Source organism: Fundulus heteroclitus, chromosome 19 (genome assembly GCF_011125445.2).
Source record: "Fundulus heteroclitus isolate FHET01 chromosome 19, MU-UCD_Fhet_4.1, whole genome shotgun sequence".
Classification (NCBI taxonomy): Eukaryota; Metazoa; Chordata; class Actinopteri; order Cyprinodontiformes; family Fundulidae; genus Fundulus; species Fundulus heteroclitus.
In genome coordinates, this window is record NC_046379.1 from 14,824,563 (window position 1) to 14,846,692 (window position 22,130).

General features: G+C 38.4%; 1 protein-coding gene across 1 annotated transcript; it reads right to left on the bottom strand.

The window, feature by feature from the left end:
• Positions 1–17,755: 17,755 nt before the first annotated feature.
• Positions 17,756–22,040, bottom strand: pax1a (paired box 1a). The gene is made up of 5 exons (XM_012862120.3): positions 21,805–22,040; positions 20,662–21,291; positions 19,613–19,746; positions 19,049–19,262; positions 17,756–18,692 (listed from the first exon to the last, which is right to left on the bottom strand). The coding sequence occupies exons 1-5, from the start codon at positions 21,806–21,808 to the stop codon at positions 18,592–18,594; spliced, it is 1,083 nt and encodes a 360-aa protein (XP_012717574.1). The 5' UTR covers positions 21,809–22,040; the 3' UTR covers positions 17,756–18,591.
• Between the last annotated feature and the right edge of the window lie 90 nt (positions 22,041–22,130).

The following is a 22,130-nucleotide window of genomic DNA, read 5'->3' on the forward strand; positions in this document are numbered from 1 at the left end:
GACAGCGCATCTTCATACAGAACACAGAAATGGAAAACACATAAGGTTGACGTAACAACAATTTCCGTGATCGTCCCTTCATAGTTTCCTCTTGCTTGCTGTGCATACGCACTTCTAGTGTTTTTGTATCTGGTTAGGTTAGCGGTTAGCTGTTCATTGTAGCGCCACTGCTCTCACCGTAGACTTTGAACATGGGTGAGAGTCACATGAAACGGACAGTGTTCCTGTTTATGATAAGAAGAAGAAGGCCTCAGTAGAAATTAATAAGACCAGAATGGATTTGGGGGATTTTTGAGATGCGACCCACCTGAAGAGTGGAAGAGAGGGGTAAGCCTTTCTTTCCCATGCGGAGTTATTCAAAACGGGACTTGGGGAAACTTCCAAAAAAAAAAAAAAACGGCAACCCTGGCTTTAACTCTGTATATTTTTTTTTATTGAAATGTTAGGTTTAACTCAGTAGGTTCCAGTCCAGTAGGACCTAACGTGTCATCAGCCCAGCAAGCATTGCACAGGTGCAAAAATGGAGACCTACATGGGTGAAAAATATAACAAAGAATATAAAGTTTTTAAAGTAATTATGAGTTTGTATGTATCACAAACAGCAATTTTTTATTTAATAGGGAAATTACAACATATTTGGGCTAACATGTTCAACTATGGATCCCTTTAAGGAAATGGATGAATCACCTACTTGCATGTTTGATCAGCAGAATCTGATATGTCAGATGTCTTTTTTAAAAGATGTCTTTGGTTGAATTAGATTATCTCTGTCTACAACATCGGTCTTTGTAAAAAAAAAAAAAAAAAAAAGATTAAAATTATTGTTTTGTCAACCAGATTAAACCTAAACTGGTGCCCTGAGAAGTGGGTATTTAGTGCAGTTTGCTGACTGAACTCAGCAGCAGAGGGCTCTCTTTCCCTCACCCTATTTGATATTGAAGTCACTTTTAGGATAGATCAAATAACAACAGTCTCATAGATCACATAATGGCTAAATGCAATAAATGAAAGTATTTTTACATTACTTTGAAAAATGATTTTTTTGTAACTTTTAAATCAAAAAACTGGACGGACATAAAATAATATATAATGGCGTTATATACTTTATATACGTTATATACTTTTACGCATCTGATTTCAATGCTGGTCTCTACACACATAAAGAAGCCATTTGCAAATAATCTGATTTTGAAAACTACTTCACAAACTAACTTATCTGACTGTTTTAATTTCTCGGGATGTTTGCCAGATAGGAATTTCCCTACCATTAATCTTATTGACGTTCTGAGTGACAGACCGGATTATCTACTAAAACTTTCAGCCACTTGAGACGGCTACCTGTGTTTTGCTTTTGAGAAGAAGAAAGAGAGGGGAGCCATTCTTCAGGTAGAAAGAGAACAGAAGGCTGGTGTAACCTAAGCAATGCGACAACTATCGGCGGCCCGTAGCATTATCTGGACAAACTAATATTTACTCCATGACAGTGCAAACACATTCATTTGCTCTGGCTTTATTCAGTGGTCTGGCATTGTTGATGGATTAACTCTAACGATGAAATCTAACCTATCTCCCCAGTTTGATCTGAAGGCCTTACTTCTGAGAGTGCCCTGCATCAGTCACTCGCAAGTGAAATTACCAGAAGTTCTGAACCAAAAGATTAAAGGTTCCAGATAAAATAAGCCTGAAGATAATCAATGGTTAAAGTTACTGAACTGTTAGTGCTCTAAAACTATTTGCTTTTCAATGACCAGTCAGCTGTAGAGATGTAAATGTGTGCCATTATTTAGCAGAGAGCCTCTTAAAAAAATGAAAATAAAATCAACAAGCATCTGTTTCGTTTTTATTCTGCTCTGCTCAGAGGGACTGGAGATTTGCAGCAGTCTGAACATGAAAAAGGGCAAGTAATCACTTGGTTTGAAGTCTGACCACACTGCGGTGAATCTGTTTCAGTCAGGTCTGCCTTCAATAAAAAAAGATTTGCCTCCCCCACCGAATGTAGTCTTCAAAATTACACACTCTTCAGAGCATTGTTGGAATGCACAAAACATAAATGTCCTCTCTCCTCACTAGAGAGTAATAAGAAACTACCTGCAGAGGACACTGGCCATGAAGTCAAACACCTGCAACAATGACACCATAGCAGTTAACCTTTCCTTCATCCAGCCCATCAACACCAAATAAAGAAACCGGATTCCCATGACCTGTCAGGTGATGAGAACTGGAATGATTGCTTTGCAGCATTAATCCAATGGAAGGATGGAAAAGGATAACCTTAAATCAGAAAATATTTTACTGCAAAGGAAATAATTTACTCTAAACAGATTAAACTAATGAGCTTTTAGAAACTTGCATTTTTTTTGGCCTTAAAGTCAGTCTCATTTTAAATAAATTATTGGTAAATTAGAATTAAAGACAAAACACGCTAGATGACCAGAGGCGGATCTTGCACAAATGGTACCCCGGGTAAGCCCCTACTGTTGTGCCCCCACCATGCCCACCCCACAAATAGATAGATGGATTGATAAATACAGATAGACAGGTATATTATGACTCTCACACTCGAATTAATTTGAGTTGAATTTAATATGGTTGTAATATTAAAAACATTTTGTATTGTGTTTTCCCAAATAAAATAAATGTTGAGGACAGGACAACTTTAATCAGCCATTATATTTATGTATCAATTAAATTTCTGTAATAAAACATCTGTAGTTATCTGTAATCAAAGTACTATTCAGATTCCATAAAAACAGTCTTTAATTTAGCACTGCAAAACAGAAACCAACTACAGCTTAATTTTCAAGCTGTAGTGTGAGGACATATTCCACATTACAAAATAGGATTGGGTTTCTGGAAACACTGCCAACGATTATGTGCAGTAGACATAAGACATATTGCAAAAGACATATTCTGGCGAAACTAAATTGTACACATAAAATAAATATGGTTTCTCACTCCGTACTGTTTCTAACAGACATGCTTTACAATAGGTTGCCTTTGTTACAATAGTAGCTGATCTACATAATTAAACAGAAATCATCTGAGCTGGCCTGTTGTGCTTCTAAAAAACAATTTCATAGTTCGTTTTTGGCTGCAGTTCTCTTCCCAAACCGTAGGGGTCACCACTTATGAAATAATCCCGCTCCACAGGAAGAATGGCAGCAAAAGAGGTGCCTTAATAGAAGTTAGTTCACAAACATAACTTTCATCTGCTATTATGAAAGGTCAAACTTTACCCATACTAATATAGATAAAACAGTGCATCAAGATTTCATCCAAATACTGCATTTTATATTGGCTGCTTTATATTTGCACTTAGACCGTGAATTGGTATGAACTGGTTAGTCTTAAAATCCATACTGTCTACACTATGCACAATACAGACAGCCACCAACTTCCCAATGACTGGATATGCAAATAAGTGCCAAAAAAATTTTGTTAGGGTTGCAACTGACAAATAATATTTTTTTGTTTTGCTTCCCCACATGTTTTGCTGCTTTGGGCAGGTAGCCATAGAGCCTATATTTTAAAGACCACCACGGCACTGTTTTAGTCACGACGGGATGTTTTTCAAATTGTTGTTGCTGTTTAACAACAAGTGGTGAGGATTTCTCTGCAAGCATTTGCAAGTAGAGATGCGATGGTGTATCCATCCAGCATCCTGTCTTTTAATGGACAGAAACTACCCTTCTTTATCACACATTGGCCCCTGAGAAACACCCAAACCAAATCAAACACATATCTATTTGTTTTAATCTTCAACGTGACAGACAGACAGACAGCTTTAGGTTTCACTTGTAGACTGGCCCAAGCCTTCTGAATTCAGTAACAGATAGCCCAAACGTACGCAGAGACATCCTACCTATGCTTGGAGCGCTGAAAACTGTTGGAGAAGACAAACACTTCCTCTGTAACCCTGACCCTTTGCTTTTGTCTGTCACAGGTCGGCCTTTAGAAAGAGACGGGTGGAAGTCAGAGGCTTTCAATTCCATTTTCCCATGAAGAAACGCATTAAAAAGGAGATGCGCTGCTTTCTTGTGAGCGATTCCTGCTGGATAAGATCACATAAAACCAAAGATGTGTATTAATGTTGATTTAGTAAAAGTGTAACGTAATTAGACACCTTAAAACTGTGACAGCCAGAATGTTGTTGTTTTTTTAATTAAAATGTTTTTCTTCCGAATGGGCTGCAATAATTCTGTTCAGTTGTTAGAATCTGTGACTTTACAAGATAATCATGTCATTTCATTGCATGACATTGCATATGACTGCATGACAAACTGTTTTTTTTTTTTTTGTTTATCCGTCTCGAAGGAGAGATCCACAGGCTAATCACCTGCGTGCAGATGAGATAACGCAAAGTAGAGCACGCTGTTTCCTGCATGGGTACATGTCTGGCGTATGCAGAACCTGTTGCTCTGTTGAATTCTTTATGTGTACATGCAGACCAGGAACAAAAGCTGTCACCGTGCAGTGAGACTGGGAGATAATGCAACAAAGGGTGAAACGTAAACAACAATGACAGTCATTAATCAACCTTTTGACCTTGCACCGCTGCTGCCACTCCCTAGGTGTTTGCGACAGAGGCGCCAGCAAGAGCTGCCAACCCCTATCACTTGTCAGATTTTAAGGAACTTGTTGGGTGATCACCAGGACAGGCTGCTGTCTACATCAACACAAACTTGCGCTGCCCTCTGAACTTGTACAATATCCGGGATTACATCTAACGCCGGCTATAGCAGTCCAACCTTTCCCATATTGACAATGTCTGTAGGTTTAAACAACCAACAGATCTGTTTGGGGCATTTAAGAACATGGAGGCCCGGGAAGCCCAGCGTTTCGTGCAGCTCCAAACCGAAGTACAATGGCGTGGGGGGAGGGAGGCCCTTTGAAGAACACGAAGTGCAGCCAGTTGTGGAGAACCATGCATGCTGCTGTTTCTGGTGCTTCTTACTTGAACGTGCCTCGCCTTTCTCAGCGCTCACACGCAGCGTTGACCCAAAGGGTGGCTGTTAATTTGGCATGGCGAAAACATGAACCTGAAACTGAACCACGGGTCTGATACAACTGCTCCGCTGGGAGGAACGTGCAGCGACACAAAGCGGACCAAGTGACATATAGGGCTAATATGAAATAACAAAACATGACTGGTTGTACATTCAAGAGGAAGAGGAACTTGCAGGAATGTAATAACAAATAATAAGCAGATTTTAATGCAGCAAAGTATGTATTTGAGAACAGGTCATTGGATGGACATGGTCCTATATATGATGAAACAACAGCAGAAATGTATAGGGTTAAACACTTTAATATCAGGCGGGTACATTTTTTTTAACTGGAGGAGTCCAGATATTAATTAAAGCTCTCTTCTCTCTTTATTAGTCAAATATGTATATTTTATGGAGCATACAGTGCAGTTAATAAAAAAAAAATCAACGCAACCCATGTCATAACGTCTGTTTTGTTAGCGTTAATAAATGACATCAAGATAAATAATTTTAGACCTTTTTCACATTTAATGTGAGATAACCTGTAAAAATGCATTGACAAACTGAATTGCTTTAGAGGGAAAAAAATATATATTTATTTTTTTGGTCTAGCAATATTAAAACAGTATTTGGATCAGTGTTTCTTTGAAAATAAATCCTGTATTTAGCAAATTTTAATAAATTAATTCAAAACAGATTTTAATGCAGCAAAGTCTGTATTTGAGAACAAGTCATTGGATAAACATGGTCCTATATACAATGACACAACAGCAGAAAGGTATAGGGTTACACACTTTAATATCAGGTGGGTAAATGTTTTTTTTTTAACTGGAGGAGTCCAGATATAAATTAAAGCTCTCTTATCTCTTTTAAGTCAAAGATGTATATTTTATGGAGCGTACAGTGCATTTAAAAAAATCAACACACCCCATGTCATAACGTCTGTTATTTGTAGGGTTAATAAATGACATCAAGATAAATAATTTCAGACCTTTTTCACATTTAATGTGAGATAACCTGCAAAAATGCATTGACAAACTGAATTTCTTCAGAGGGGAAAAAAGAGACATAAATATGAAGCTTTCATGTTAAAGGCCCTATACCATGAAAAGTCAACTTTTCTGAACTTTTAACTATGCTGTGGTGCTATACCTTCATTAAAATCATGCTGAAAGTTGTATTTTGCTTGATTCATGCATGTCTGCGTACACCTTATGAATTCTGTCCTCCGAGCAGGAGCCTCTCCCTGTCCTTGAAAACGAGTAGCCATCACTGGGTCTATGTAGAGGGGTCATAACCCGCCCCCTCCAGAAAGTGCCTACCTTGCCAAATAAATAACATGCCCAATGAGTGTTTATGTGAGACAGAGCATGATCATTTCTGCTCAAAGTTGAGATGAAGTGGCTCTTATGGCACCTAATATTCACAGCGATTGTTCTTTTTTGATACCATGCTGTAGCTGCTCTAGGATGACATCATAAAATGGGTGGCACCCATACGAGAAGAGCCGCCGTTTCAGTGAAAGGAAGCATCTTTCTTCCGGGTTAGAAAAATAGCACCAGTAAACAACACATTTTTTCATAACAAATGAATACTCTGTAGTGCCAAATTCAATATTTCATCATATATTTGCCAATAGTTGACTTTGGAAGACTTAAAAAAAAGCATGATATAAGGACCCAGTTCCAGCTGAAGAAAACAGCAACAGAGAAGCTGCTGACATCATGCTTCACTGTGGGTATGGTGTTCTTTTGGCAATGTGCTGTGGATGTCTTTGTGCCAAACATACTATTTGGAAATGGGGCCAAAAGGTTCAACCCAGGCTTTATCGGACCATGACACATTTTCTTGATGAGTTTGGAGGACTTTAAGTGTGTTTTGCCAAATTTTGCCAGAGGTGCACAGCCAATGTTATTTGACTTTTTGTTTTAAATGTATACGTCCATAGCTCACTCTGGTTGCATACAAAGTTTTTACGAAAGATTATCACATCCGGCTGGTATATTAGTTGTTATTTTGGTGTTTTACAATTTGTTTTTGCTCAATTTGTTAGTAAATAAAGCATTTAGTGTATATTAACGCGTACTGCGCATGCACAGCAGGGTTTGAAACAAGGAAGTGGCTAACGGCTATTAGCATCTCCAGGCAAAACAATAAAGAATGTTCCAAGATCTAGTGAAAAAAAAAAAACTCAAAAAATATATGATTCCAAGGGGGAAAAGACTGGAATGTCACTGGCAATACAGTATGTCTTGGTGTTCACTGAAGCGGATGCTAAAATTGACGATTGCTCAGATGTGACTGCAGAGTTGATTGATGTGAGTACATTTTCTGATACATGCGGCTCTTAAAGTTGCTCTTAGATAATTTTATTTAATTAATAACAGTTGGTCTTCGATTTACTGCTAGGCATTGCAGAGGGTCAGGCTTGGTCCGGCATTATTTAATTTTGATTTATTAATTAAGCAAATCGCCATTATGATAGTTACGATACAGTCGCTAGATGGTGCCACGTCTGTTTATATCTGCTCATCACACTCGGCACTGGGGCTATCCACAAAAAGGACAATAAAAACACTATCAGGAAGGAGGCTTGGTGTATATAACCCTATTTTATCATTATCAAACTTTTTTGATATTTTTCAAAGCATATAACATGGCTATATACCTTTAATGAAAAAAAAGCTTCAGTCAGTTTCACTCGATCCCTAAACCTATTTAGGCTAAACTAAATAAGTTTAGCCTATGTCTAAACTTTTTGGGCCAAAATTGTCAAGTCAAGAATACATGAAGGCCACAAAATTAATAAGAAATTAAAAATCATCAAAAAAATATTTGTTGCGAATTTTTAAATGCTCTACTAAAATATAATGATTTTAATTAAACAAATTAGTCCAATATTCAGTTGGAAAGGGATTTGTAAATAATTGTAGATTGTATTTAAAAACCGTTTGGCTCATTTGCCTTATCAAAAGATGGTCATCCAGTTTGCAAATAATTTTGGGCTTGATTGAAATAAAAATGCATTATTATTATTATTATTATTATTATTATTATTATTATTATTATTATTATTATTATTATTATTATTATTATTATTATTATTGGTCTAGCAATATTAGAATAGTATTTGAATCAGTATTTATTTGTGTGTGTGTGTGTGTGTGTGTGTGTGTGTGTGTGTGTGTGTGTGTGTGTGTGTGTGTGTGTGTGTGTGTGTGTGTGTGTGTGTGTCCTGTCTAGCAATGTGGCAATAAGAATTGTTTTAATGCCAGAAAGAGCCCAACAGATTTTATTCTCACAAGTGGAGCATTATCGCTTTCGCCATAGTGCTCAGCTTGATTTATATATGTAAATAGTTTTATTATGTAGGGAATAAGCAATGTTTATGTGGACACTAGATTGAAAAAGTAGAAGAGGAGAGAGAAATGAGAAGGAAAAAAAGAAAGGAAGAAAAGGTGAAAGAAAGAGGAGACAGTAGAGAGATTGACAAAACTTCATCAGTCTGCTTCATGGCCTGCAAAGATGTAAAAAGAACAGCACAACCAATAGATTTACAGATACAATACAGCAACACCTCGATACCATCACTGAAGTATATACAGTATTAATCAATACGAAATGTATAAAGTGGTAGCTGAAGATAAAAATTGATGAGTATGTATGTAGCTGGAACCAAGCACCTGTAGGTGTTTGTGAGCGTGCGCTTGTGTGTGTAAGGTTTATCCTTGGGGAAAATGCTCAATAGTGGTTGTGAAGAGCCAAAGCCCCCCCCCCCCCCCCCCATCAGTATTTCTTTGAAAACACATCCGTATTTAGCTAATTTTAATGAATTAATTCAAAGCAGATTTTAATGCACCAAAGTCTGTATTTGAGAACAAGTCATTGTATGGACATAGTCTTATATACGATGAAATTAAAGAAAATGTAAAAAGTGCAGTTTTTAAAAGACAAATACTTTGTGTTGTACTTAACATTTTCAGTTGCAAGATTGTAACCTGTCTGTAATAATTTTGCCCTAATTAAAAATAAAAAGTTTCCATCTGTATCAGCCACCTAGACCAGCCGCACAGATACAGGGACCGTAAATGCCCCCCGGGCCGCACTTTAGACACGCCTGCGCTACTCATTTGCTCAGACATACAAGGAGTATTTTGCTGCAAAATGCTGTATACAGCCAGTGCTTATCTCTTGGGAGTCAGTTTCCTTCTTGTCTTTTCAGCATTGTGAAGGGATGTCCAGTTCTTGGTATTTAGACCGTTGGGACATATTTTCTCCACTTGATCCTGACTCCCTTCACTGTGTTCTAGATATGTCTAATACATTGGAAGTACAGTGGGATCCCTCTGATGCTTTGGAAGCTCTCATTAAACCATGGCTAGGCTGTAAGGTTGGACCAAGATAATATCAGGAAAAGACAACTAGAACAGCTGATCTTTATCCAGGGTTATTAGAAGCCCTTTAAATTGAGGCTGAACAATTGATCCAATTATTTCAATTTTGCCTCCAAATATTCATAATAACAACATAATTGTAAAACAAAAACATAATTACTTTTGCACACTTAGGTAAAAGCGTAATTTTAGTTTGTTAATTTTTAGTTTCCCTTCTAATTAATTTCAGATTGTTTTCTAATTGAGGAAAATGAAACAATGGACCGATCCAACGCAAACTTGCATGGTTAGTGGAATTACTCAACCAAAAATGTTAAAAACACAATACGAACGACCAACACCGTGGAAAGTTTTATTATATGTCCTTTTTTTCTGTTATGCTTTGCTTTGAATCTGTTTACAGCATCTTAATGCCATAAATGCTCACTGGGACTCAAACTCAGTATTCATCCACAGCTGAAAATTATCTTCAGCAAGTGCAGTATTTGCTTTTCCACAGAAAAATATTTGCTTAAACTCCAGCGCTGAGATGATGTGGGAAATTAATGAACCTTTTTTTAGGCTCGTATAAAAGCTTTTGGTTTTTAACTGGAATGAATGGCAGCAAACAAGCAAAGGAAATCACAAAGTACTGAGAGATGGACTCCCTCAGTGCTTTAAAATAAATGTATCTAATGGTCTCATATGAATCTTTTTGGACAGAAATAACACAAACCATATTATTTACCCTTTAATATATCTATAACAATTATATATGTAATTAATAGTAATAAACAAAAACCTTTAATTTTATTTTTTGTCTGAACAGTGAACACACTCATCTAGCTTCTGAGTTAGTATTTCCCCCCTCAAAGCCACAGACAGCTGGATGGCTGACAATGTGCATTTTTTTTTACAGAAGTGTCATCCTCATATTATCACCTAATAACAGCTTGAACTGGGAACTAATTTGAGGTCAAACTCATATGTGGCATATAACTCATATGTTGCATATATACCAGCCCACTTTATGTGAGTTCCACATGTGGGTCATGGTTGAACATTGATTCTGTAATGTCCACAAATTGTAGGATTATTCTACACCAATGATTTTTTTCCCTTCTACTAGCCCAGATCTATTGTAAAATATGCGTCTACTATAAATCTGCCCAAGATTTCTCCATGACCAAAACTGTATTTTTGATAGTAAAGAATTGTGTGCTACAACTGCACTTCAATGCAAAAGCACTTCAAACCACCTAGTTTTCCAAAAATATGCCTCCTTTCATTGCAGACATTTCAAACAGTGAAATTTATTGTGTTTGCAAACATAATTTCATGCTCTTTTAGTCATCTGTATATAATAATCAAAACTGGGCTCTACAATTCAACATGATCCTGCGGTCGGGCTCTGCATTGCTTTGCTGCCATTATCCTTACAGGACCAAAAACAGCGGCACGATCTCCTGAGAGCAAATGTTAAATGATACGTTTTCATTTAGAAAGCCAAATGTCATCATCATGTCTCTGTCCCTTTTGCTTTCAGAGCATCTGGTTGATGTGGTGAGCTGGCAGAGCAAGTAAGAACATGGGAAGAAGACATTTATCATCCTCTAGACTTCAGAGCTGTAACTCTGCCTGCTTGGAAATCCTGTGGACAGTCTATGGAAAAAAAAAAGAGCGCTGATTGAATTACAAGAGTTGCAGAGACACTGCTTTGGTGTTTCAGCAATAGGTGGCAAAACTTGGAGGCATAATTTACAAACTAATCTAGAAATTGGTCTAACTCTCGTGATTTTCTGTTTTTGTTTTTATTTTCCTTTTTTTAATCATAAACCTCTGATCCTTTCTTTGTTTAAGTTTTCCAACTAGGATTGCTTTTATTGTATGACATAGTTGTTATGGATCTTTTTCCAGGGTGCCACTGTGTCAAGGAAAAGCATTGAATAATTAAAATGCAAGCTGTAAACTGTGGCTTTTAAGTGTGCACTGTGATTTCAAGTCAACTAGGAGTGGGTGTTCCACCATGCTTTCTACAGTGTAGAAAACTGTTGGGAAATTCTAGCTAAGCACAAAAGCTGACTGATGGTTTTGAGTTTGCTAGCAGATTCGAAATTCCTGTTTGGTACTTTAAAAAGGGGCTAGTTCACTGTTTTTAAAGAAAACATTGGCCACACTGCAGCACAGTTAGTGACACTGCTGCATGACTGCGAGCTGGTCCTAGGTTTAAATCCTGGTCTGGGTTATTTCTGCATGAAGTTTGCATGTTCTCCTCTTCCATGGGTGGGTACCCTCCAGGTACTCCAGCTTCCTCCAACAGTCTGCAAACATGATGCTTAGGGCAATTGGCCCTTGTAAATTGTCTTTGGGTATTATTTTGTGCCTACATGGTTGTCTGTCCTGTGTCACTCTGTGTTGCCCGGTAATGGATTGGCGACATGTCTAGGTCTCCCCACCTCATAAAGAAGGCGTGGTCTGCTCTGGTAACCGTGGAAATGTTTGTGCAAAGAGGGCTTGTTCATAAAATCAAGAACATGAGGGAAAATCCTGAGCATCATCTTTGTGAGGCTGCCATGAAACAACAGGGTGTTTTCAGTCAGAGGCTTCTTCAGATCTGCTGTATGACGCATCGCTACAGGAGACCTTTCGTGCCCACGGCCATCCAGGGTAAGCATCGCCCCAAGAACTGCTACTGTTGTGTGAGCAGAAGCTTGTCATAAATCCCATCATCCATGTCAAAAATGACGAAATGTGCATGTTCCAGCCTTGGATCTGTTTGTAGGCAACCTGTTTCCATGATAAGTCATTTAATTTCAAATTTCCAGCAAAGGCAGAAGTGCTGACATTGGTATTTGTTTTTTCTCGAAACTTGACACTTTGCCAACTTACCGCTCTTTCTTTTTCTGCTATTTCTTAATGTTCCCAGACCTGTCTGGTCTTCTATGTTGCCTATCCTGAGATGTTCTCTTGTTGACTTTGAGGCAAACAAAAGCAGAGTGATGAGTGAGCGAATGACTTGTGAGCTGCCTGGGGCAGCGTCTACCCTTTAAGAAAAAACTTATAGATAATACAAATTGCACTAAATCATACTGTACTCAACAAAGTGTCAACAACATTATTGGAACGTGGGTTCTAAACACTCAATCCCCCCCCCCCCCCTCCGACCCCCACATACATGGCAGACACTGTCATCTTTCACTGCATCACAGATTATTAATTGTGCTTAATATAATATCCATTAGGATCAAAAAAGGCAACGTCTCAAAACTTTTTTCCAAGTTACCATGGGAGCTTGTGTTATTTGAGAACCCCTTCAAGTTTAAGTTTCCAAGTGAAACACTCACGATACAATGGAAGTCATAGACAAGCAGGGTTTAAATCCAGGCTTTCTACACATTTTGTGCTCAGTTGTTTGGCCTCAAACATCTGTAGGTTACAGTAGTCACCAGACTCCTTTTCATAGCTATGTCTGCTTTGCCCCTGCAAAATACTCCAACAAAACCTATAAAATCTAACAAACAAGGAGCCAAATATGATAGCTGGACTGTCTAAAGGGACAAAGAATTTGCACAATTTTGCATCGGAGATGGCACCGACAGGACAGTTTTGACTGTACATGTTAAAATTGCTTAAGAAACGTTGCTTATACATGGCAAATCTTGGGAGCCATGTATAAAATTGCCAAAATGTTTATTTCACCTGTGGAAAGTGAATAAAGTTTCACAAAAAGATCACGCTGTATGAAGAATACTTGAAGCCAGTACTTTTTAGGCTGTAAACTCTTTTGACTAAATTTCTTGTTTGCTTTTATCTATTATAATCTGTTTTTTTATTTGTTTTAAATCACATTGATAAAACAGCTAGACCGCAAGAGTAAATTAAAATGTAATTTTAAAAAGAAATTATTATTTCTTAGAAGTTTTATTTTATTAAGATTTAAAAAGGGGCTTTCCAAACCAACTGTGGCCTGTGAGAAAAGGTAATTGGCACAACAAAAGTTCAACAAATTTGACAGCAACGTTTGGGCCACAATTTCCTCAGCAGAAATAGTTTAAATCAGCCACAATGAAGTCTTTTTGCACTTGAAGTACCTGTTTTAGTCCGTGCCAATGTCTCGATCAGATTTAGATCCACACTTTGACTAGAACACCAAAATTTTATTAATTTAGACTTTGGCTTGATTATTGCCTTGCTGCATAACCCAAATATACTGAAGCTTAAACTCACAAACAAAGAGCCAGGCATTAAATCTTCAGGATTTTCTGGTAGAGCATAATCCATAGTGTCATCAGTTATAGCAGTTATGGCTGACTAGCTTCACAGGGAACAGAGAAGTCCCAGACCATGGCCCTTCCACTACCACGTTTCACTGTTCCTGAAATGCTGTGCTAGGTTTACGCAATACGCACACTTTGCAGACACTTCCACTTTTGTCTCTTCCGTCCACAGAATATTTTCCCAAAAGTTCAGTGGAATCAATGAGATGCTTTTTTCTGCAAAATATGAGACGGGTCTTTGAGTTCTTGGTCATCAGTGTTTTTCACCTTTGTGCTCTCCCTTGGGTGCCATTTTCCCCAGCCTCTTTCCAATTGTTGAATCCTGAACACAACCGTAACTGAGGCACATGGAGGATTCAGAGCTTTAGATGTTGGTATTGGTTCTTTAGTGAGTTCTTGGACGGGTTGCTGGTGTGCTCTTAGAATAACTTTGGTAGTCCTTCTGGGAAGGTTCACCATAGCTAGATGTTTTCTCCATTCATGTAAGGTAGCTCTCCTTGTGACTTGTTGACACCGAGAGTCTTAGAAATAACACGATAATCCTTTCCAGACTGATAAATATCTGTTACTTTCATCTTTTCTTGAAATGTTTAACGTATTGCCCGTTTCAGATCTTTTAGCTGACCTCCTCTTGTAAGACAGGGTCTGTTTAAGTGATTTATATATTTTACAGGTCTAGCAGTAATCTGGTCTGTTTTTTTTTTTTGTCTGTGAAACTGGTCAATCACATTAAATTACTGATTTCATATAAGCCCATGTTATATTGCGGTTGTTTTTCAGTAAATTAAATAATCTGTTGAAAACGTAAGGGTTAGCTGCTTCTTGTATTTGCTAAATGATATTTGCATATATACAATCATGTCCTAGTCATTTGATAATAATCTTGAATTAGACCTTATATTGTGAAAACTTAAGCTGTATGGGCAAAACCTTATAGTGATGATGTAAAAATAAACTAATATATTTCTTGGAAGGGGTATTCGCTTAAAAATTTAACACATAAGAAAAAAGCATCAGCAAATGGCTCAGTGGGACATAGAAAATGCTGAATGCTAGTTCTGACGTTTAAAAACAACTCACTGGTACCCGATGTATCAGTCATTCCTAGGGATGTTTCTGCGCTTCGTGTCAGTTCCTAAAAACATCTGAAACCAGCCCACCTGCTGCCCTCTGAACGTAGAGCGTCTACTGGAGACGCCGTGGGGGGTATCACTTGCTCCCCTGATTGATGACCGTGGGTCCCGCAGGAAATAACCCCACCACCATGAAGGAGTGTTTTCCGAACCCCAAGTGGTATCCGGGAAAACACGTACGACTCCAGCCAGGGAGCATGTGTATTCAAAGGCCATCTTAATGTTTGGATACGCTGAGCCACTTGGGATTTTGTGCACAAAATGGGAAAAGAATTGGACTGGCTTCTGCAAAATAGAGTTCATGGCACCCAGATTGCATCCAGTGAGCTTAAACCTCAGCTGTACAATTATGTTATGACCTTTGTGTTGAGAGACAATGTTAAAAAAAAACTATGTTCAAACAATTTAGTTCCTTGTAAGATGGATCTTCTTTTACATTAATGGTAATACGATGTTATACACCTTTCCTATGGAGCCTAATAGCAATTATATAACATTAAGGTAATGTTTATATTTTAACAGCACAGATGGGTAAAAATAATTACACTCCGCACTTATTCATGTCTGATTTTTTATTTATTTATTCCGTTTTTTCAGATAAAATTATTATAAATATATATTTTCCTGACTAAGGAACACATAAATCTCACTTGCAAACTAAACCAAATACACTGGTCTTCACTGAAGTGTTTCATGAAATCTGATTCTTTTTCAGTAATAAAACTAATATAGCTCTTTTTTCAACCAGTGTGTGCAATACACAAAGTCCTTTATGCACAATGAACTTATTCACAATTCAAAAGCAATTCTCACTAAGCTTTGTTCCTGCTAAACCCTGGTCCTTAGAATTTCCCCCCTAATGATAAATGAAAAAAGGTTTAAACTGATTAGACTTGTCAAGTATAAAATAGGTTTGATCTATAAATCTTATTAATAATCCGGATTTCCTTTCACTCAAAACTGTTTATTCCTCTTCCTGAAAGTTATAGCTTTGTGAGCAAAAAAATAAAAATAAAAACTTTATTACTTTTTAGATGCTTTCATTTCCGAAAATGAAAGAGGTGGTCTCATCCTCGAGGCACTTATGAGGGAGAGCTATCCAGCTTCACAGAAATAGTGAGAACTAAATGCCTTCAATTGAACCTTAGCATCAAACACAACAGATTTTTCTAGAGACGCTCCTGTAAGCTCTGATCTGTGATCTGCAGGTCAAATCCTAAGAAAACTAATTATTTTTACTTCTTATCAATACCATTATCAAATATTCCTGCATTTTCTATCTAATAACGCATCGACAAAGGCCATGTGCTTTACAGCACTTTTTTTGTTTAGCCACGGGCTTTCATGCATGAATAGAGCTAATATCTTCATTTTATGTTGGAATCTACCTCAGTCAAAGAACTTGAAGCACATCTTTTCTCTTTTGTTTGATGTAGACTTTAGAAAAAATCAGCTAAAATAAGAATCTGCAGGTCAGACGTTGGCGCTCTATAGGTTGGTGTATCTATAGTTCTTCCGCATTCCCACTAAAAAAACAGCAGCAAACCTGCCTTTTTGTATGGCTCTGCCCTCACCTCCCATCAGTTTAGCAACAGGAGGGCCTTTAACTTATTATTTGACAAAGCTTAGTTAAAAACATGTCGGATGGTAGATGTGGTTCGTAAAATGATAGAAATGAAGAGGATTAAAAGCGTCTAAAGTGTATTTTAGTGGCAATGAAAGATGCAGTTTCATTTGTTGGGCTACTAAAACACAGTTAATTGCAAAGCAAATGAATTTGCAAGGACTTGAAAAACCCGAGCATATACTTGAATTAACTTTTCTTTAACTTTAACAAAAAAAATCTGAGAAAGCTTAGGGACATGTTTAGCTGCATAAATGGGACATTCTTGTATAATTCCTTGATTTTTGGTTGAATTAAAAATTACCACTGCAAGACACCGCAGCACATTTTCTTCGGTTTTATGTATTATTGTCCGGAAAATAAAATTTGGTCAAGTTGTAATTAGCAAGTCAGACCTAAAGAAAACCAGAAATTGATAGGGCCAGGAAAAGTCTAAGTGGCGCATCTTTCCTCTGAAGGTCCACCTAAAATGATGTAAAGCAGGACCAGCAGCTATTGCACGAATCCTCCCTCACCTATAAGTGGCATTTATTCACAGCATTGGTGTCTAATAGAAAGCACATTCCATTAAATGAGAGAAGTAACAATTTCGAAGGGGAACTAATTTTGTTCTGATCGCAATAAATTATGCTGTTTTATTTCGTTTGGCAACTAAAAAATAATAATAATAATAGTAATCACAGAGCAACCTATTTTCAAAATAAAATCAACATGTCAAGAGAAATAAAACTTTATGATAAAACCTGAAATGAAGAATCTCAAACATTGCCATAAAAGAGAAAAGGATAAGAGAATTGATAAATGCTAAAGCTGGATACAAAACTGGTTCAAAATCAAAAAGCCGTCGCGTATTGAAACACTTTTTTTTTTTTTTTTTTTTTTTTTTTAAGAGGAACACGGTGTAACCTGTGAGGGAGTGCATGCAGTGAGAGGTTTTCTGGTCGGGGTTGGCAGAAAACAAACGGGCTACAGGAATAAACAGTTTACAGAGCAGGCTAGCGAGGGCACAGACACGTAGGCATGTACCGGGAAAAATCCTCGACGTTTAACGGATAAAAACGTATTCGCGGGGCTGCGTGTGGGTGCATATGGAGCCTATATGACTTCTAGCCGCTCTCATGTACAGCCCTGTTGAAGGTGCACGATCAGCCCTTAGATTTCCATCATGGCGGGTATCAATTACAAGCCAGATAGCATCAGCGGAGGCGCCCAGCCTGCAGATAACTCCATGGCTGAGTAAACAAAGTTCCCACTAAATAGTTGTCTAATCGTTATCGACATTAGGGTTCAGTTCCAAATAAGAAATGCCTTAATATGAAGTAAGTCAAAACTTTGTTTTTTCTTTTTTTCTTTTCTTTTTTTTTTTTTCGCCCCGCATGTTCAGGAAGAAAAAGGCCAATCTCAAACTGAGCCTCTGTTCACAGAAAATACATCTTATTTTCCTATGCGCTTCATCAGCGTCAGACGCCTAATTTCTTTATTTCACAATTTCAAGGTTTCAACGGACACTTATGTGATATTAAGATATTGACCTCGAAAAGACGATAGTAAAAACAAATACATTTTTTTTCCTTAATATATTTTCTAGGATGCTCAGGTAACATTAGCCAATCAGCGCCCCTTCTTCAGTTCAAGGATCAGACAACAGAACATAGGCTAGAACACATGGCATTGAAGACCGCCTTTATTTTTTTTTTATATATTCACAATGAAATTATAAAAATATATAATTAAAGCTTTGCCATATATTTTACATTTAGACAATTTATAACTTTTGTTCGCATCGTCGAGTCACTCGTGGCCACAATTTAGGATAATAATAAAAGGCGAATTACAGAATAGACCTTGTCTTACAATAAACATTGAGCGCATTTACATGTACTTTTTTTTTATCCTGTAGCCTCAATTAGATACAGCCTATAGCAAGATGAAATATTTCAACTAAAAGAAAGTAAATAAACTATCCACCAGGGAGGAGGGGGAACACCGATACATCCATGCAAGCTTACATTCAAGTGGCCATGAAGGCCGACAGGGTTGCTGTGCGTGCTCGTTACGCATGGCGATGGGGCATGCGTTTTCCGCTGTTGACTGTCAGTCACAAACAAGCCGTTGTAGCGATCTCACTTACTGTTGGAGCTGTTGAAATGAGTTCAGTTAAATGTGTCTGGTAATTAGGGTGTGTTTGAGTTCTGGTTAAGAGGACGAGGTAGCGAGGCTGAGTCCGTGCACACTGTTCAAGTCTTCATGTTGCTGCTGTGACTGCTTACTCAAGGGACTGGGAGGCTTTCTATCTCCTGATGGGCACAAGGAAGAAAAAAAGGGGAAAATACTCTTAAAATAAATAATAAAAAAAAAATCATAACTCTAAATGATTAAACACTGGTGAGATTGTTTTTCTTCTTCAAATCAAATTTATACCACTATATTTTGAGTTAGGTGCGTAAAAGGGCTACAATTACATTAAAACGTTTCAAATTAGAAATGTAACTCCCAACGGGACTTTATTAGACTTTTGCAATGGCCTGATTAGATTTGTAATAAACAAATTGGGCATAATAAAAAAATTCAATAATAATAATAATAATAATAATAATAATAATAATAATAATAATAATAATAATAATAATAATAATAATAATAATAATAATACCTTCCCGGACTTGATGCTTGAAGGCCATGGCCGAGTGGATGTCCCCTGCGTGCATGGCCATCCCGCTGCCTGGGTGGGACAGGGCCGGGTTCTGAGGCTGCCAGTGGTGGTGGCCAGAGGCCACGTAGCCGCCTGCTGGGCCGCTATACACCCCGTACTGGTTGCTTGGAGAATAGGCGCACGCCGAGACGTAACTGGAGAGGGTCGAGGAAGGCTGCGAGGAGAAAAGTTAAGATGTGTATGTGGGGGTTTAATTGCATGCGACTATGACATTTGGCCTCCATCACGTTCGTTTGGCTAAGATGACTTTGAATAGGCCCAAAGGTGTCTCTTGTTCGTCACTTTCAAGCGAAGGATACACGTTTTAATGGCTGCAATTATGCTTGGAAAATATACCGAGAGAACAAACTTTTCTTTCACTTTCATTTGAGATCATCTGTCTTGCTTTTAATATCTATTTATGTCCCTCTACAAATAACACACACACATAAAATAACAATCCACAACAGCACAAAAAATGCACAAATAAGCCTTTTCTTTTAATCAGGCAGCTTTTTGTTTTACCTGAGCATATTTTATGTCGGCGTCGATGGCTGGCTTGTCGAGGCCGTTGACAGAGTGAGGAGCGGGGAAAGCTGCTCTGTTCATGCAGCTCCAGTCCTCCATTTTTGTCGGATATCCCTCCGTCCCAGCAATTGCTGAATTGAAAACATTCAACCCATGTCAAAATTGTACGAAAGCTGTGATTGCAGTTGATTGAAGGGCAGGAATCAGCTTTGCAGTTGTTTTGAACCTGCATTGAACCTCAATCGTTTTGTACACAAGCCTTATTTCAAAGAAACAATTCTAAAATATGATATAAAAACGGCAAATAATATCAGGATAAATGCAACGAAATGGATAATACTAATACTGTAATATAGAATATTTAACATTTTCTAAAAATAGTAAGAATATGTTTTTTTTGCAAGATTAATAAAAGAGGTCAATTTCATAAAGGCTTGCCCAACAATTTATAAAAAAGCAGACCTTTTCCAGAAAACAAAAATTAGTTACATAGGATATTTTCTCTGATTTAAAAAAAAAACAAAAAACTCTTGTTATTTATCGTAAGCCTATTTGTAATTTATTATCTGAATTCCATAGTAAATAACCCTAATAAGTAAATCCTATTTTTTTTTCAGATGCAATCCTACTAATGTAAATTATGACAATATATTTATTCTTAAATTACTGTCTTGGATCCATGGTTAACGTACACCATGACAGCGTGACAGAGTTAGAAAACGAAGAGAAAATGCTTGTAGCTGCTATTTGAAGGATCAGCTTGGATATATGGCAGGTGAGCAAGGTGTTTGCAAATGCATCATCCCATGAAAATACCTATTGAGAGTGGCCTTACTGCGTTCTGGCTGAATGGTGAAATGGAGGACTGGTTTAACTTTTAATGGACTCTTTGTCCTGCCTGATGCCAAAACAGATTGTACAAGGTGATATGGCAATTAATCATGCAGAATAAAAGAACAGCTGCGTCAGTTTGCAGAACAGCAGTTCGGGGACCGTCGGGTCCAAGTTATCATAGTACATGGCAAAGCGCTGTGTTTTCCCCTCACCTGTTGAATCCATGAATGCACGTATTCCCAGGATGTTGCTGACGGTGTGCGGGGAAGGCCAGGCCCTGGATATGCTCACATGCCCAGGAGTCACCGGTACCCCAGGGGGGGTGCCCATTTTAGAGCCTGTTGGAGACATTGCGTTTGGATAGGAATAAGGGTATATGTGGTTGTAAGAGAGGCCGGCCTGCGCGGAGGCTTGCTTGCTGCCCTCGTACTGGTTGGGCTGCGACAGATTCCCGATCTTGTTGCGTAAAATCCGACTGATCGAGCTCACGGACGGGACGTTGTACTTGTCGCAAACGCCGTCGGCTAGAAGCCTGTCTCTGATCTCCCAGGCAAAGATCCCAGGGTCGCTCTGTTTGTATTCCCTGATGTTCTTCACCACGTTTGGCGTCGTTACGCGCGGCTTGCTCCCACCGATGGCACCGGGCAAGATGGAGCCCGTCTCGTTGTACCTCGCTAGAATCTTGCTCACGCAGCCGTGGGAGACTCGCAGCTGCCGGCTTATATCGCAGGGTCTGATCCCGAGCTGAGCCAGCTCCACGATTCTCAACCTAATGGCGTTGGGCAGGGGTCTCCCGTTTACAAACACGCCACCCAGTTGGTTCACCTCTCCATAGGTTTGCTCTGCAGAGAAAAGGAGAATTAAATCTTAACTTCTAATAATGGCAAAAAAAGACATTCTGCATGCAGGAACAATTGATTTATATACACATAAAATACCCAGTTTGCATCCGAACTAAGTTTAGAAAGCTGTTCATGTCGGTTGTTGGTGACCTTTGGTTTCTATTTTACAGCCGTGCAAAAGCGTGCAGATTTTTTTATAGGCTCATCCTTGCGCGCACACAAGAAAACAACATTAAATATGGCAAGCTTGAATTATAGACATTAGAGAGCCCTTCAAAGAACCTCTCGCCTTGTAATTGGTTGATGTGGTTCCATTTACGAGTTAAAGCTCCAAACAGGCAGTCTGGGATAAATCCACTATGAAATAAAGTTGGCAAACTGTCGACGAAAAAAAATCACTCTCCATTTGCCGATTGTCTAATGCAAAAAGAGGGAGTTTTTTGTCTTTACTCTGCCGTGGCAAGATCGTAACGCTTCCATAACATCACTGGAGCATGCACGCTTTGAGCTTACCCATTTGGCTATAGCGCTGTGAGATGCTGTAAGTAAAAGGTGTCCCTCCAGATGGCTCAACGCGTCCTATAGGAAATCCAGAAGAGGAAGGGGGAGCGAGAGGAATTAACCCAAAGGATCAGAGGGGGACGTGAACCTCTCTCAGCCTCGTCCCGACTGCAGCGCGCTCCCCGACTTCTTATATTTGGAAACCTGTTGCGCGCAATGGCAGCAAAGCGATCTTCGTCCGATAAATGCAAATTGGAGTTATCCCGGGAGTCCAGGCTCTGCTGGAATTAATTTGACGCGTCCTCCACGTCAATCTTCGCTGCAATACGCCAAGCCTC